We start from the raw sequence: 18,178 nt of genomic DNA, 5'->3' as shown, positions 1-18,178 counted from the left end.
GCCTTGCCACTACTTAGATGGGAGACCGTCAACGTATTTCAGGTGCCCTTGCCTTGGTTATATTTCAGGGGAAGGAACTGGGAAAAACACCTCTGAATTCCCTAAGAAATTCCTTTGAAACCCATAGGGCACTATAAATCAACGTGAAGGCTCACACAGACACACGTTTGATAAGTGAGAAAGAAGCAGGATTCTGACTGAGATGCCCATCCTCTCCAAAGCAAGGAGCCATAAGTGCCATGTGGCTGTAAAGAATGTAGAGCTTAGGAAGCAAAGATCCAGAGTTCAATCTTTAAAATTACAAAATTACAAAATATAGTGATTTATTTACAAAATTAATAACTACATTTCTTTATACTGAATAACTGGGTCTTAGCTACTCTAAACTAATGCTATCTCTTCCAAAGTTCAAAGACGGGAAAATCACCAATCATTACATCTCTCTTGACACACAAGCAGAGAGAGATTTCAAACAGCACACACAAAGATATAAAAGTAGAAAGTCAAAGAGAAAAGGCACACACCAGCAAAGTATCCATTCTACATAACCAATCAGAATGCGAGCAGAAACATAAAGAAGAAATAGATACATTCCAACAACTCCTCATTGAGGACTGGAGACTTGGGCAGTGTAGGGTTGAACAACAGTTGCCATCCTTGTTGGTGACTTAAAACACATGAAACATTTATGTATTTTAGCCAAAGTTGCAGAAGGTTTGAAGATGCAGTGCCATGGCACATTTAGTTGTAATGCAACAATGCCCCATTGAGCATTGGGATTGCGCATCTCACATTAGTTTGCACTTCCATGACCTTCAAATGCCCTCATTCAGCAAGGATATCTTCAGTCCTGTCCTGCCAGCTTTTCAGATGCTCTAAAAGTCCCGGTCTCTCTGTGAAATGCTGGAGAGTATACTGCATGTTGTCACAATCATTACGTAATTATGTGAGTAGAAAGTTAGATTGTTTTCTTGTTGTAGCATGTCAGCCTAAATTTAGATGATAGCTGTGTGTTATTAATCCCAGATTATTAGTGGGATTTAGGAATGTTTTTATAATATCTGAGGTGTGCAGTCCAGCAATATTAATAATTTAACAGTTAATGACTTGCTGTTCATAATTTCACTCTATCTACAAATTGTGTATCAATATGAGTGTCTAAAGCTTGTGTCATGATAAAAATATATTACATCCATAAGGTACAAAGTACAGTAAATTACACACTTTTATTATTTTCTATTAGCCAGTTTATGACTACCTAGATTCCCTAGCTGGCATGGGTCATAATAGATGAGGAATTTTCTGAGTTGTTGTCCCCCGGGCTAACATTTCTATGCTCTGGATTTACACCCACATTAGCTATGATTGCAGCATGTTTCATAACTTTCTTACAAATGAGACTAGGACCAGAAACATTTTGTGTAAGGTATTATGCACGTTTGGGGTTCCAAAGGTTGGTTTTAGTTTATATACATGCATGCTTTACCCCACATGCATACATATTTTCCCTTCTTCCCACTCCACACTGGTAATTTGTTCATTCCCCCCATTTCATTTGATTTACTTGTTAAATATTGAAAACACTTCACTTAATATGCCTGTTTTGCATATTTTAGAACTCTACATAGTAAAACATGTGCAGATGTTCCTGAACGAAAAAGCTTTCCAATGTGGTTACTGGCCAAGGACTGTAATCTACCAACATTCAGTAATTACCATTTGGATGGAAAGTGACTGCCTGTGGTTAATTTTCTTTCCCAGGGATAGGAAATAGGGGAATGGTGACTTCATTTTAAAAGTCTGCATGCAACATTTAAGCATCTTCAAATAATGAAGTATTGCCTATCGATCTGTAAACACCATGTAAGTAAATAACTAAACCAAACCTTGGCAAATGTTTTGGACTACAGCTTTGCAAACTCCCTAGCCAAGAGGTGACTATTTCCAAACATGAAACAAAACTAATATGGCTGCCTAGAAAAAGCAAGTGCTCGTTTCACTTATTCCATCTGTTAACACAGTAATGCTCTTTTTACAGGTTGTGACGGCACGAGTGGCGCCATCTATATGTCAAACTATAAGTTTCAAGATTTGAATTGTTGTATCATGCCTGATTTTGCCCTTACCCTGTAAATGTAGTTGGATTGGTTATTTATATCTGTCAATCAATGTTGTTTGTACCTGTTATATTGCTTACTCAGCTAAACTGTTGGCTCCACCTCTTCCTGGAGTAGGACTGTGTTTCCTCCTTTTTATTTCACCAGCAAGCTCTCTACCAGATGGACGTGAGAGAGAGACTTGGCTCAAAAAGCCCTTCAAAAGTTACCTCTCAGCACCAATTCTGAGGTTCTTACCCTTGGGACTCACACTTCATGTTCAGGGCCAACCTGAACAACGTTGAGGAGTCTCAAGCGCCTTCACATCAGTCCTTTGGCAACAGAGGAAGACTCTTGTCTTCAGATATAGGTCATTGGACTGAGGCTGAGTTTGCTCCGGCATTCACAGCCAGAGAAAGAGGGACCTGGACAAGCTTCATGGACTTAAACAACCAAAGACTGTAATGTATATTTTCTTTTACCCCCTTTGCGAACAATAAACCCAGTTTTTGAGTTAACTTAAGTGTTTTGGTCCTTGGGAGTTCCAGTTTCCCTAAAGGAGAGCAAGAAGCAATCCCCTGGGGAAAGATGCCTCTTTCACTAAGAGTACAGCCCCAGGCGCGACGGCACACAGGTCCTTTAAAAATCCAAAATAACAAAACTACAAAGCTTTATTACAAGGGTGTCTTCTTCAAACTCTGCATTATAAAAGGAAGCAGGATATTTTTATTTAAAAAAATTACCAGGGACAGCTCATCTTACAGTATCAGTTGCAAGCCAGTATTTTCAATCTTGTGTGCCTTTTTTATTACCCAAACATTATGTGATAGACATATAATTCACACATTACCAAACCAGCTACTAATATTTCAGCATGTTATTGAGTACAATTTGTTTTCTTGTACAAAATTCATGCTCATGTCTACTTTCAAATGCATAATTTTATAACATATTCCAGCAATCTCCTCACTTGAGATGTTTTAACAGTCTTCTATATAATAAGCTTATTGTATTGGTATTGGTTAGTTGGTATGAGTCAGACCGTTCTGAAACATTGAAATAATAAGCATGTACCAAATTGCTTATTATTGTGTAGCAACTCCCATCAATTCTACTCCATATATCCTGAGTGTGTTGGGTGTTGCATTCCAATAGCATCTAGTGGGGCAGCACATGTATCCCAGATTAAAGGAATGGCTGACACACATGAACCAATCTTCAGAGAAATGTACAATCTTCAAAGAAACAAATAAAGTATATAATAGTATTAAAAATTGGAGGGAAATTGAAAAATAAGACTTACAGCTCAATCCTATACATTTTCAGAGAAAGACGTCCCCTTCTTTCAGTAGTGAAATGCAGGATTACAATAGATGCCTTACTGTTTAGAGAATCCAGGCATCTAAAGGGCAAATCACTCCTATGGACAAGGATGTCCAATAAGGGTTTGTAAACCATCATTTTGGTTTATTAATCAGCAACTGTATGCAGTTCATAAATCTGGCAACTACTGCTGCCATTTGAAACTGATTCAAAGTGCTAACCTGGGCAACAGTTTAATAATTAAAAAGTTACACATTTCATGCAGTGGTGAAGTACAATTGATCAATTATGGTAATTATTTTTTCTACTGGCAGCAGGCAATGGGGATGGATTTTTGAGCAAATAGATAGCAGGAAGAATGTCTTTATTCTTGTCCATCACCAGCTCAGGTTGTTGAGGGTGTGTGTCCAGTTCTGCTTTTTTTTCTTGAAAAGTAGGATGATCCACCTTGAGGTAAATGGAATTTAAATTGATCATAATTAAAAGTCTCTGTAATTTCAGCAGGTTCTCTACAACACTGCTTCTTCAACTGTGGGTCCCAACCCCAAATGGGTCCTCTTGGTTCAATGTTGTGGTCCTGAAAAATTGTGCAACAGTAAAAGTTGCTGTTTCAGACATTTACACAAATCTATTGTGCAGTATTTACAGCAGACTCTGGAGAAGATGTTTCAGCTGTGCTTCATTAAAAAAAATCAGCCTGTTTTATTATCCATAAATGTTTAATTTTTATGCTTATTTTATATACCTGTATGTCTGGGGTCACATAAAAATTCCTCGGACCAAAGCAAGTTGCAAGTGGAAAAGCTTCCTTAAACTTTTTTACTTGCAAATTGTTTTGGCCTGCTCTAGAGGGCTAAACCTGAATTCAGTCTTAAACATGGAGAGCAAGTTTAGCAAGTGCAGGTACATCCTCTGATGGCCAGAGGCAACTTGAAAATGATCACATTAAAAAGGATGCACAAGGATTATCCCTGAAAAGTTGCAAGTGATTATGTAATAAACAGCTGTAGCTCTCTCTTGAATTGGTATGAGTCATTGGTGTCACTAGGGTTGTCACTTGAACCCTGTGAATGTAAGCATAGGTCTGAAGGCTACTCCATCCTTTAGATGGCATGATGCCCCATTCTCAGGAGCACATGGCAGCTTTGTGTGATTTCTGTATCTCCTTCTCAAAGACACTCCTAACCTGCAGATGGTGGCCAGGAGACTTATGCTCTGATCTGCCTAGTGGGAATTAAAAGCATGTCACCTGTCAATTGGGATTTAGCTCCTCCTCCCCATCTCCATCTTCCCTTTATGTGCTTGCATTTAGGGACATGCTGTACTAGTCAGGCTAATCTGCAAATAAGACCACCAACAATATTAAAACATGGAGCTTTTGTATATATATAAAACTTTGTTAGAAATAGTATCTCCAGAATCCAGGATCCTTCATAATGGAAAGTTTATTTTGACAAAATGATGTGTTAAGTGATATATGTTAGGGATGATGAACCATTTTTAAAGAACCTTTCACAACCTCTGCAAAAAAAATATACAGTTTATACACTTTCCTCAAATTGAATATTTCATATATACACCACTGGACTTTTATTTTTAAAAAGACACAGCACCTTGCAACCACTGAAGCTAAGTATTTGGAGAAATGATGCACTTAGAACAAGAATGAGTGAATTGCAATCCTTCAATATTGTAAGATTGCATCGCATCAGATCTAGCAAGCATAGGCAGTGGTTTGGGATGTGGCTGTACTTTGTCCATCCCTAAATATAAATAATCTTAGAACCAGTTGCACATCTTAAAGTTGCACATTTCAGCCAATGCATACTGTCTTGCTGGCTGGATCTCTACTGACGGCTAGACTTAACTCTATGCAAAACCTGAGATCATAGTATCATAGAGTTGGCCATCAAGTCCAACCCTCTACCAAGAAGCAGGAAGATGAATACCAGATACGATTTCACAGCCTTCCTCAGCTATTTTATGAAACAGGAAAGCTGAGTGATGCAGCAGCTAAAGAAACATCTTTCTATTCCCAGATTCCACTGCAAACCTTAAATCCTGCAACCTCTGCCTTCTTCTATGACAAAATAATAATTGGACAACATGGGATTTTGTGTCCAACATTAGAAAATTAAGGGAGGAATTTAAAAAGTAAAGCAGTGCACCTTTTCCTGACCTGATTTCATGGATTTTAGTAGAATTCCTTCTTTTCCTAAATGGTCTTTGGAAAACATGTTTATAGTAGTTATTTATATTATCAAGGTTTTTAACAGGGTGACAAATGCAAAGTCAAAACTGCAACACACTTCTTTGCAGGCTATTTCATTGAAACATTTCCTCTACTCATCTGCATCCTTGAGATGTTTCATGTGAATTATTTTGAGCATCTTACCTGGACTTTTGTTTCTTTATGAATGTTAAGTTCACAAACCAATCACAATCTCACTGTCATTCCCAGATGAGTTGGAAGAACCACTGACATGACATATGGATCTAAGCTATTGATAGCCCAATGAGAGCAGCTGCCAACAAAATATCAAATAAAAACGAGAGCAAACCAATACATTGCCTAAGAATGTAATAACCGTTGCCCAGACCAAGTACTACAAGATGCTGGGCAGCCTTCCAAGCTAGCAAAGCATTTTAGTTTAAAGTACACTGATATCAAGATGGCCTTTTGCAACCCATGAATCCACATGGCAACAGCTATAGGTTGACTTTCAACCTATAAAAAGCTTGAATTCAAAGTTTTCTTTTGATTTGGAAAATATGTAGATGTATTCCATTTTCTCCAGGTATATGAGCTGTGCGCCGACAACAGGCAGAACAAAAAATTAGAAGGCATCCTCAAAGTTTTTGAAACAAAAATTGTCTCTACATGAACACACAATCCAACATCTGTTGCTCTAAGTGATGCCGCTATTACAGGGCACAACACTGCACTGGAATTTCCACTTATAAATGTACATGAAAGCAAGAAAAACCCCACCTCTGACCATTCATTTCCAGTCTTGTTGTACTGTCTCATGTTCACACACTCCACACAACATCTTTAATATGCCTCAATCTTTATTTTTGTTTAGTCTCATATTAGAGCAAGTCCTCTGGGTATCAGAATGGAAAAACTCTAAGTATTTTAAAGCTGCTTCAGAAATGTAAAAGGAGGAGAAAAAAACCCTTTAATTCTCTGAATGAAAACTTCTAAAGTAGGGTCACTTAAAAAAAATCATTTACTTCTGACGCCAGGCTCCACAAAATATTCAAGCATCTGCTGCTGGTGCTATAATTAAGGGTATTTTTCCCCTGTTGTTTTTAAATGACAGTGTGACTGAATGCTTCTCCCGGGTGATTAGTAGCCATGTTACTAATAAATGGTATGCACTGTGCATTCAAAGCCTGAGAAGCAACCTCAGACATCGCCCCTTTTTTGCAGTTGGTCCAGCTTCCTTTTTAAAAGGCTATAGTTTTCCCTGGTCCCAGCTGCTGTGGGATCAAGCTTCAGAGAGACTTCATAGTGTTTCTTGGCTAAGTCAAGATTCCCCCAGCGATGGTACAGCACAGCTGAAACAGCAAAGAGAAGCTTTTGTGAGCAACGTTGCCGAAGAATAGACAATCTTGCCAATTACTTAGAAAACATTAAAACATTTGGTTGGCCGCCGGTGCGGTAGCAGCCTGCGCTGTTGCCAGCTGGAGGGGACACATTTGGGCCATGGAATGACAAGAGTGGATTGTGCGAGAGCCATAAATTGCTGTTTTTATCTGGAGGGCTCATGGCGGTTTGCAAGCACGGCACACAAAAGAGCCAATTTGCCACCACTGACACGCAGCTACCTCTGGGCTGCCGTGAACCGCCTTGGTTGGTCTGCCATACAATGCAGCGGGCTTTGCATTCTTGGGACCCCATTCGCAGGGCTCCATTCTCTTGTTGGCAATTTGTTTAGCAAGCAGGCAGAATAGAAATCTAGCCGGCCAAAGAATGCCTCCAAACAGTACTTTTTAAAGACAATGAACATGAAAAGAAGTACAAGCAATGTGTCTGTATTTTTCTTTTTAAAAAGTTTGCACTAGGGGAGCTGTAAAATGTCTTACCCAAATTACCATGGTAACTGGCTGCACTTGGATTGGCTTTAATTGCCTTGTGGAACAAAGCTTCGGATTCCTGAATAATTCAAAAAAAGAGATCAACAGGACAAGCTATTTTTGTAGTGCATACAATGTCAAGTACAAGCAAACACTGCCAATTACCTCATGCTCTGTGGTCTATTAATGTGATTATGTCACCATATTTTTTCATGTGCATTCACACTTCTACTTTTCTTTAATAGATATACATACTATATAATTCACAGCCAGATCCAGCTGTTGTCTGGGAGTTGCTGTCAATTAAGGAGTAATTACTTCAGTGCCAGTAAGAACACAAAAACACTTGTGGATGGCATTATAAACCGGATGTTCATGCAAATCACCACTTAAAACCAGTATACTTGCATTAATGTGAAGTTAATTCTAATAAAATTCAATGAGATAAGCTAATTTTACTACACAGATAGATCGACATACATCACTGGTATCTTACAGCCAGTAATTTTTTTATGGAGCATACACTTTGTTTTGGAGCCAACACATCTTTCTTCTGAAAAAGATATTTGACAAAAGATGTTCCATTGATTTCTGTCTGTTGTTGTTTCATGCCTCATCAAAATCTCTCTCGGTTTTCCATTTATTCTTGTTGCTTCAAACAAAATCTCTTAGTTCGGCAAACTGATATCACTAGATATTTTAGTGACTCATTTTATATTTATTTCTGCAAAGCCTCTACATCTCTTCTACATAACATCATTGAAAATATATTTAATCTTGTAATTACTGCTTTGAAAAGTGTCATTAAATAGATAAAGTTAAGCAAATTCAAAGAAAATTTGTATTTAAAAATTAAAAAAAAATTAATTCTATGCAGTTCAGGTTGACATAATCAAACACTGAATTCATATTTAAACTTATTTGATGAGAATTTTTTTTCTATAACTGAGATTTTGGCATAATATGATATAGTAAAGGTAAAGGTTTTCCCCTGACATTAAGTCTAGCCATGCCTGGCTCTGAGAGGTGGTGCTCATCTCCATTTCTAAGCAGAAAAGCCAGCGTTGTCCGTAGACACCTCCAAGGTCATATGGCCGGTATGACTGCGTGGAGTGCTGTTATCTTCCCGTTGAAGCTATACCTATTGATCTACTCACATTTGCATGTTTTAAACTACTAGGTTGGCAGAAGCTGGGGCTAACAGCAGGACTCACCCAGCTCCCCAGATTCAAACCGCCGACCTTTTGGTCAGCAAGTTCAGCAACTCAGCACTTTAACCTGCTGCCCCACTAGGGGCTCCCTAATATAATATATAATATAATATAATATAATATAATATAATATAATATAATATAATATAATATAATATGTGGGACTCTGTCACCTTTTAAAATTTCCTAAATTATTATTTTGCTTGACCGTCCACTCTGACAAAGTGTACCAACACATTTGCATTGAATAACCCAGTGTCTCTGTTCAGCCACTGAAAAATACAGAACATTATCTATTATATTGTTCAACCATCAGGACAAATTCAGTTTAGGTCACACCTAAGTTTTCATTCAAGACAAATGATACAAAACCAATAACAGCATATATCATTACAATTAGAGTTGCAAAAAGCCACTCTCTCAATCATCTTGTTTTGTCACAAAAGCACTGCCATGTTTAAAAAAATCAAAATGGTAAGATTAAAGCAGATTTAAATCAGTACATTTCTACATCAGACGCTTAAGAAGAACTACAAAGGATCTCTCCAAAAAGATCAGAAGGTGGTGTTAAATATATTGAGACACCTTATCTTATCAAAAAACTAATGGATTTTGAACTCAAAGGAGTTGGGATGCCATCTCTCTACAATCTTGGATTTGTTTTAGCAGCATGCAACAAACAGAATAGCAAAATGTGTCCTGCAGCAATGCATCCAATATAAATATGCACCAAAATTATGTGGACTGCACAGCCTTTTCCCCTGTTGGACGGGAAAATGTGAAGGCTGTAAAGTCAAGTTTCAACCTTCATAAGAACAAAAGAATTATGTATATGAGGGATACAAAGCACCATCAGGTTCCTCTACTCTCAAAGGCTTATTTCAGCTTGTGTTTTTAAAGCTACAACCATGCTTTCAGCAGCAGACTGTGCTATGACTCAAAGATATCTGCCATTTAAAATAAAATGCCAGGAATACTACTGGGACACTAAAGTCCTTGGGTGTTTCTAAAGTACTTTGTCCAGTCCAAGCCACAAAACCAGACAATTCGTAAGAAACGCAAACCTCAAATTGTTTTTAAATTTCATCTTTCCCCTTTAGTTAGTTCCCTGTCGTTTTCTTTCTGATTAGAGACAGAAAACTCCACCTCCTCCATTAAGACAGCTGTGGAACATGCAACTAGAAATTACTATGTTAAAAAGCACTTGTACAAAACAATGCCTCACCTTAAAGACCTACTGAAGTGATACATTCTACCAGTCTAGACTATAATTATATAAGGATCTACAGTAGGTAAAGGTAAAAATAGGGACCCATTTCAAAGTTAGTATTCCTCTATTACATGATTGATGTATATCACTTGGGGTTAAAAGCTGCATCTTAAATTGGTTTAGTCCCACAACTTGTTTCAACAGTGAAGATTGCAGTCTTTTATTTACACTCCCTTTGTCTGTCTGTCTCTCATCAATTTATTCTGCTGAATATAGGATATCTACTCTAGAATGAATTGGTAGCCCCTCGCAAAAAAAACAAAACCAAAAAAACCAAAAAAACCAAAAAAACAAAAACAAACAACAACAACAACACACACCTATAAACTTGGCTGCTTTGACATTACTGAGCTTGAGAGAACTGGGCATGGTTAATTGGAAGGATCCAATACCTGGAGATTATGAATTGTAAGCTATTATGACACTGTTCTCATCAATTGCCTCTGCTTTCTCTTCTTGATATTAAAGAGGAGAAACTAGAAACCAAGTCTGGTGATAATTCAGGAAACTAGAATTTGGCAGATCAAAAGAGAATATGCATGATACAAATTCACATGAAAAATCCCCTACTTGGAAATATACGTATGCCATCACATATAAGGAATGCATATACTCGATGGACACCCCTAAACTGGAGATTTTTTAGCTGCATGAAACTAGGCTGACAGCCTTTTTATTAGCATTTTGTTGCACTATGAAAACCTTCTTGTATAGTGAAGATCTACTTCTGTAAGCAAGCCTTTGTTTTATCAGATTCTTTTGATATCTCTGTTTTTAATCTGCTACACTTATCTCCTTTTACTGTTGTTGCTGTTTTTGAATTTTATTGTTTGTATTGTTTATGATGATTATTAATTACACTAAATTGTGTTAAGGCTGTAGAAGGAAGAAGAGGTTTTTTATAAAACCTAATGCAATAAAATATTGCAAAGCCACAACAATATTTTTAATAATAGTAATAAATTTTAAAGATATACTGGACTAGAAGTAATGGTGAAATGAATGTGTTAGAAATATTTAATTTAAAACTTGTGATAAGAAATGTGTGTACCTTATATTTCTGTGATTTTCCCAATACATTTGCCAATGAAAACATGAGCGAGTGGTCATTAGGTATTAACTCCAAAGCCTCTCTTCCAACAGCTTCTGCTTGTGCCAAGTTACCTAGGAATAGACAGAAAGAAATGAGCAATACTTAACAAGATAAAAGTGTTAAATGTTTCCCAGAAATATAATTATTAACCATGACGTAAAAAGACAAAAGATGAATCTTGGAAATGGCATAAACAATGCATCTATATATAAAGACAAGTAATTTGGGATGATTTAAACTGTTACTCATAGAAACATTCTGTTACCTCATGCCAATTCAACAGAAACTGAAATATTTGCATTGATTGCAATTTGATCAATTTCATCATTTTTGTACTGTGATTACATGGCTGCATTCAATGAAGTATCTGAAAACATTATTTCAATTTTCTGCAGTGAACCTAATATGGAAATCAAACATCCAAAAGCTTTTATTAGTATTCTGTATCCTCCACCCAGAAAAAAAAGATGTCAGGTTGAGCTCCAGCAACAGAAAGCATTTATTAGGTGATTAATGCAAATAATTAGTCCTCTGTCACTGATTTTTTTTTTTAAAAAAAAATGATGCCAAACAAATCAGGACACATTGTGAGTAACTAATCAATTGGAAATCTGATTTCTTCTTCAAAGCTCCTTTTATTAAGGGTTGAGTATACATTTCTGCTTCAAAAAGCATCTGCTTTTACAGCAATTGACCACCTAACCACGTAAAGACCTTATTTCTCTGCCCTGATCCAGAATACAAAGAACATTTCCTTACATTTTGTTTCACTCCATTGATCTCAATAGCAGGGCAAATACAACAGGAAAGAAACCTCCAAGCATATATTGGCATAGCCACAGCAAACTGCTGGTTCAGACTGCTTGAACATAATCAAGGTATCATTTCCTTCAGAATTCAGTTATGTTTTTGCAAATATTAAGTGATTGTTTTAAATATGACTTAAATTCTACAAGAATACCTGATAATATGCATTTGAATTAATCTCCACAAATATGTTGACCTCCAGATGTACAATGCTTCGTTCCCTGTATAGAACAGCAAACTATGAGTAAGCTTTCAAAAAGTAATCTGTTACGTGGCAATACCGCAACTTGAAAGCTTTGCTGCTCCTGCAGAGCTCATCACAGCATTTCTAAGAGGGGTGCCATGCCGATGGAGAACTAGTCGTTCTTCTACAAAGCAGGACAGTGGGCACGCAAGTAAGATAAATCACTTACTTAAATAGTACTGCATAAGAACTGTACCTGTATTATCAAGCAATATAATCATGTTGTTCCAAGCCAAACTGTGTTGCGGTTTCAGAACAGTGGCATTTCTCCAGGCGTTCAGTGCATCTATGTGGCGGTTGAGATCAGCATACTAAAAGCAACAAGGGAAGATGTTCAAGTCAGTATGGTCCAGTCTTCACACATCTACCTTTAAGTGTGGAAGGCTCTTTTTTGCACAGTTAGGGTGCTGATTTGTACAGCAGGGTTTCCAGTACATATACAGACACTAATTAAAATAATTAAGTTCTCCCACTTATATGTATTCACTTACTATAATTATTTCTCCTTCCTATTATATTGTTTATTTTGTTTTACACTGCCATATGGAACACAGTGTGTGGTTTTTGACAGAATAGTTTTAAAAAGCCGAAACAACATTTTATTTCTATTATACTTCCAATTGGCAATTCTGTATGTTTAGTTCAATGTAAACTGTATAAATAGCAAAATAGTTTGAGTAGATCAATCTTGAACACGTTTGCTCAAGATTCAATGGACTTCAACAGGCCATTTCCTAGTAAACATGTTGTGTATGTCACAGAAACAAAATTAAATATTTGTTCCACAATCTCTTGGCTAATTAGCCAAAAATATAAAGAAATATGCATACCAAGCGGCCTAAATTATAGTAACAATCCGGATATTTTTTTCTGTGCCTAATTGCAGTCCAATAGCTTTGCTCTGCTTCTTCATATCTTCTCAAACTATTCTGTACGATTCCTAGATTCATCCACGCTGCTGCAAAATCAGGCCTAGGAAGAAGGTTTAGATACATTTTAGTATGTGGAGCACAACATCCCTCTAATATTTCTTAATTTGTTAAATTCATTTGTTAAATAATTTTTCCACATCCTTTAACCAAAAATCGGTCCAAGTCAACTCCAAACCAGATCTTAAACTAGGAGTAAGCTTATGGAAAGAAATTATTTTTCAGATACCCTGTGTTATGGTTGAGCCTTATGGCTCCAATACTGGGAGACGTGGTCGTAAGACTCCTCGAGAGTCAGACTCTCTTGAGGAGCGAGAGAGGAAACGGCTGCGAGACATCTTTGCAGAACCATCTGACGAAGACTCCTTTGAGGGCTTTACTGAGAGAATGGAGGAAGAGGTGGTTAGCTCAGAGGAGGATGATATGGAATGGACTCGTGTAAGGGAGGATTTGGGTGTACCTGGTAATGATAGCATGGGAAGCGACTGGCGGGTTGCAGGATCGGACCCGTGGACGAGTTGGAGGGATGGGACGGGATCCACAGCTGGGGATGCTGTGGGGCGTAGTCAAAGATGTTTTAGCTCTGATGAGGATGATGATGATGAGGCACCTGGAATTAGGGTAACAGCTGATAGCGATGAGGAGTTGTAAACTGGGATAAAATGGGGTTTGGAATCCAGGGCTAATTGCGTTGGGCAAGGTAATCTGGACGGACGCTTGGGATCTTGTTGGGAAATTCCTGAAGACGGGTGTGTTTCGTTTGCTGACTACGTAAGTTACCAAGGACACTGGGCATAGACGGCGGGAGGAACTGTGTGGGCTTTTGTTGTGCAACCTGTGTTTAATCTTATTAGCTTGGACCTCCGTCGTCTTCTTGACGGACATTATCTACCTACTCGGAATTGACGCTGGACTGGCTGACTGACTGACTGACTGACTGACTACGATCTTGGACGACCCTTTCTTTGTCTATCGGAGGATTTTGTGGAACCTAAGACGCCTGCACCTGGTAAACGACCTCGGACCGGATTGGGACCCCGCTGACTGCTGCAACCCTTGATTGATGTGTTTGGACCCGGAGTTCGCCCGCTGCACGGAGGAGTAACAACTTAGTTGCTCAACCACAGCTGTTGAGTAGCAGAGAGGAATCTGCTGCTAATATTTATGTTCTATTGAATCTTTGTTTACCAGCTTTTGTTTGTTTAAGGTCCCAGGCTGAAGTAAGCATTTTTGGTTTAACCCGGATTAAACTCCGGTTTAATCCGGTTTATCTTTTGAACTGTTTTTGAGTGACTTTTCATATTGAAGGCAAGTGTTTGCCTAGCTCTTTGTTTTTTACGAGCATTTTTGGTTCTGTACCTTTAATAAACTGTGTTGAATCTTATCTAGTGGCGTTCTGTCCTTGACAGATTGCCCAACGCCAGAAAAAAGTTTTTTCTAGTTAGGTAATTACGTTTAGAAGATGATGGAGGAGCTTAAAGCTCGTTTTGATCAGCTGCAGGCTGCATTTTACGCTGCACAAGCGGCACAGCCAGCTAAAGGACATGTTATGACTCCCGAACGTTTTGACGGGTCTCGAAATAAGTTGCCTACTTTTTTGGCGCAAATTGAACTTTATTTTTCCCAAATTAGTGCTCAGGCTTTTCCTACGGACACCAGTAAGGTGGCATTTGTTTTGAGTTTATTGACCGGTCCTGCGGGACAATGGGCCACTAATTTAATTTTGGGAAACGACCCAGTCAAGGACAATTTAAATGATTTCAAGAAGTTACTATCTGATACTTTTGGGGACCCCCTCCGTATGGAGAATGCTAGCTGGGCTCTTTATCGGTTGAAACAGGGAAAGGGGTCTGTTTTGGACTATTTAAACAAGTTTAACTCTTATCGCCATCAACTTGACTGGGGAGAGAACGCGTTTATGCTCTTGTTTATTGCGGGCTTAAATGATTATCTCCAGGATGAATTGGCGCGTTTAGAGCCGGCAGAAAACTGGGACGCTTTGGTGGCAAAAGGTTTGCGTTTAGACGCCCGGTTCGAATCTCGCAAACAGTCTAGAGCAATGTATGCGCCAACTGTATCTGCGCCTAGGGCACCTGTTTCAAAAGGGGAGGAACCTATGGAACTTGGGGTGTTTAGAAAATTGTCAACGGCAGAAAAGGACCGTAGAAGACAATTGGGGCTGTGTTTGTACTGTGGGAACGCTGGGCATTTTGCTAGAAATTGTAATGTTAAGCCTTCTCAGCTTTCGGGAAAAGGTCAGCCCTAGTGCGACGTGAGTCCAACGCACTAGGGCTTCTAAAGCAGTCACTTGAGGGGAAGAAACATGTCTTTATACCCATTTCTTTATCTGTTGGGGGAAAAGAACTTGCTTCTACTCTGGCACTGCTGGACTCAGGGGCTACGGTCTCGTATGTGGATGTTGGGTTTGCAAGGAAGCATGGGCTTCCTACAGTACGAAAAGCATGCGATATATGGGTGGAAGGAGCGGACGGGAATCTGCTGGAGTCTGGGGTGGTTAATCGTGAGACCTCAGAAATAACGTGGGAGGTACAAGGAGTAACGGGAAATTTTGTTTGGGACATTACACGTTTACCAAGATATGATGTAATCCTGGGAATGGATTGGTTGACTTTGGTAAATCCTCAAGTGGATTGGGTAAAGCGTACTATAGCTTTTAACAGGCAGGAATGTTTTGCTCTTTGTCCTTCTCAGCCTGACATGGAGGGTGTGCCTGTTAAATATCAAGAGTTTCAAGATGTGTTTTGTAAGAGGGAGGCAGACAAGTTGCCGCCTCATAGACCATATGATTGTGCGATTAGACTAGTAGAGGGCGCTAAATTACCAGCAGGAAGGTTATACGCTTTAACAGTACCAGAAAGACAAGCTTTGAGGGAATTTCTTGACGAGAACCTAGCCAAAGGTTTTATCCGCCCATCTAGCTCTCCAACTGCCGCACCTGTGTTCTTTGTAGCTAAAAAGACGGGAGAGCTTAGATTAGTGTGTGATTATCGGGTACTTAATAAAAACACCATTCGTGATAGGTATCTGCTACCTTTGATTTCGGAATTACTATCTAGAGTGCAAGGGGCTAAGATCTTTACCAAGCTTGACCTGCGGGGGGCATATAACTTGATTAGGATACGGGAAGGTGATGAATGGAAGACGGCATTTAACACGTGTTTCGGATGTCACGAGTTCCGAGTAATGCCTTTCGGACTTTGCAATGCGCCCGCGGTCTTCCAAAGATTCATAAATGATGTGTTTAGGGATTTAATTGATCAATTTGTGGTGGTTTATTTGGACGATATATTGATTTTCTCTAAGGATGAAAGGGAACACCAGCAGCATGTGAAACAGGTACTGCACCGGCTACGGGGTAATGGGCTTTTCGCTAAGGCTTCCAAATGTGTGTTTCACGTGTCTGAAGTTGAGTTCCTGGGACATGTAGTTTCGGGAAAGGAACTCAAAATGGATCCGCACAAAGTTGACGCAGTCAACTCATGGCACGAACTTAAGTCTAAGAAAGATGTACAGCGATTCTTGGGCTTTGCTAACTATTACCGAGAGTTTATCCCAAACTTTGCCAAACTCACTGTACCTTTAACGCAACTCTTGCGAAAGAAACAACCGTTTGTGTGGGGACGGGAGGCTCATGATGCATTTCTACAGTTGAAGTCTAGTTTCCAGACTGACAACATACTAATCCATCCGGACATTAATAGACCGTTCATAGTAGAAGCAGACGCTTCTAGTTATGCATTGGGGGCTGTATTGTCGCAGAGATTCTTCAGGGACTTTGCGTCCCTGTGGATTTTACTCTAGGCAACTAACACCTTTTGAACAAAACTATACCATCTGGGAAAAGGAGTTGCTGGCTATCAAGGTGGCGTTTGAGGTGTGGCGGCACTGGTTAGAGGGCGCACGACATCAAATTGTGGTCAGATCTGATCATAAGAATTTAGAACATTTACAAACTGCCAAGAAATTGAATCAACGTCAGATTCGATGGGCTTTGTTTTTCTCCAGGTTCAATTTTAAAGTTCAGTTTGTAGAAGGGAAGGAAAACTTGCGGGCAGATGCATTATCTCGTAAGCCGGAGTTCAAGACTTGCGAGCAGCCAGTGTGTCAGACAGTTTTGCCTACTGCCTCTTTATGTGTGGTGGACAATGAGACAGGATTACATGCTCAAATCCTAGAGGCTCAGAAAGATGATAATTGGACCCAGGAACAACTCATGCTACTTTCGGTAGGGAATCGTACTATGCTGCCTCATTTACAAGACCAGGAGGGGGTATTAGTACGTAATGGTCAGGTTTACGTACCGGCAGGGGCGCTTAGGTTAGAAGTTATCAGGGCACATCATGACGAACCAATGGCCGGGCATTTTGGCAGATTCAAGACCGTACAACTCATTACCAGAAGTAATTGGTGGCCAAAGATGCGTCAGGACATTCTCCGCTTTTGTGATACCTGCGCCGTTTGTCAACAGAGTAAGACGCCTGCCGGGCGCCCTAGGGGTCTATTATCTTCCTTGCCTGTTCCTGAGAGACCATGGCAGATTATTTCCATGGATTTTATTTCTGACTTGCCTAGGTCTGGGGGTTATACATGTATTTGGGTGGTGGTGGATCTATTTTCTAAAATGGCTCATTTCATACCGTGTTCCACAATCCCTGCAGCTCCTACCTTGGCTTTATTGTTTACCAAACATATCTTTCGCTTGCATGGAGCTCCTGAGGTTATTGTTTCTGATAGAGCTCCTCAGTTTGTGTCTCGTTTTTGGAGGCACTTCCACGAGTGCTTGGGAACCAAATTGAATGTGTCTTCTGCTTTTCATCCACAAACGGATGGTCAATCTGAAAGAGTGAATGGGCTGTTGGAACAATATTTACGTTGTTTTTGTCTGGAGCAGCCAACTGCTTGGGTTAAGTGGTTATCGGTGGCTGAGTTCGCCTATAATAATGCTGTACACACGTCTAGTCAACACACTCCCTTTGAGTTAACTTATGGCTTTCATCCGCGGGGAGGGGTGGCGCCGTCGACTAATGTGGTTTCCTCTGATCCGGTGTACCGTTCGTCTGAAATGGCTGCCTTACATGATGTTGCTCGCCGGCTGTTGTTA

General features: G+C 39.3%; 1 protein-coding gene across 3 annotated transcripts in view; it reads right to left on the bottom strand.

Moving 5' to 3' along the window:
• Positions 1-4,846: 4,846 nt before the first annotated feature.
• The window catches only part of tmtc4 (transmembrane O-mannosyltransferase targeting cadherins 4), a 72,317-nt gene continuing 58,985 nt past the window's right edge, over positions 4,847-18,178 (bottom strand). For all 3 annotated transcript variants that reach the window (XM_008106967.3, XM_062975475.1, XM_062975474.1), the window contains 5 exons: positions 12,958-13,099; positions 12,324-12,438; positions 11,035-11,147; positions 7,512-7,581; positions 4,847-6,983 (listed from right to left, as the gene is read on the bottom strand). In XM_008106967.3, the coding sequence (XP_008105174.1) occupies positions 6,832-6,983; positions 7,512-7,581; positions 11,035-11,147; positions 12,324-12,438; positions 12,958-13,099 (592 nt within the window). In that variant the 3' untranslated portion in view covers positions 4,847-6,831. The remainder of the gene's footprint in view (positions 6,984-7,511; positions 7,582-11,034; positions 11,148-12,323; positions 12,439-12,957; positions 13,100-18,178) is intronic.

The sequence above is a fragment of the Anolis carolinensis genome, chromosome 3, assembly GCF_035594765.1.
Source record: "Anolis carolinensis isolate JA03-04 chromosome 3, rAnoCar3.1.pri, whole genome shotgun sequence".
NCBI classification, from domain to species: domain Eukaryota; kingdom Metazoa; phylum Chordata; class Lepidosauria; order Squamata; family Dactyloidae; genus Anolis; species Anolis carolinensis.
This window is presented reverse-complemented; position numbering and strand designations above follow the sequence as displayed.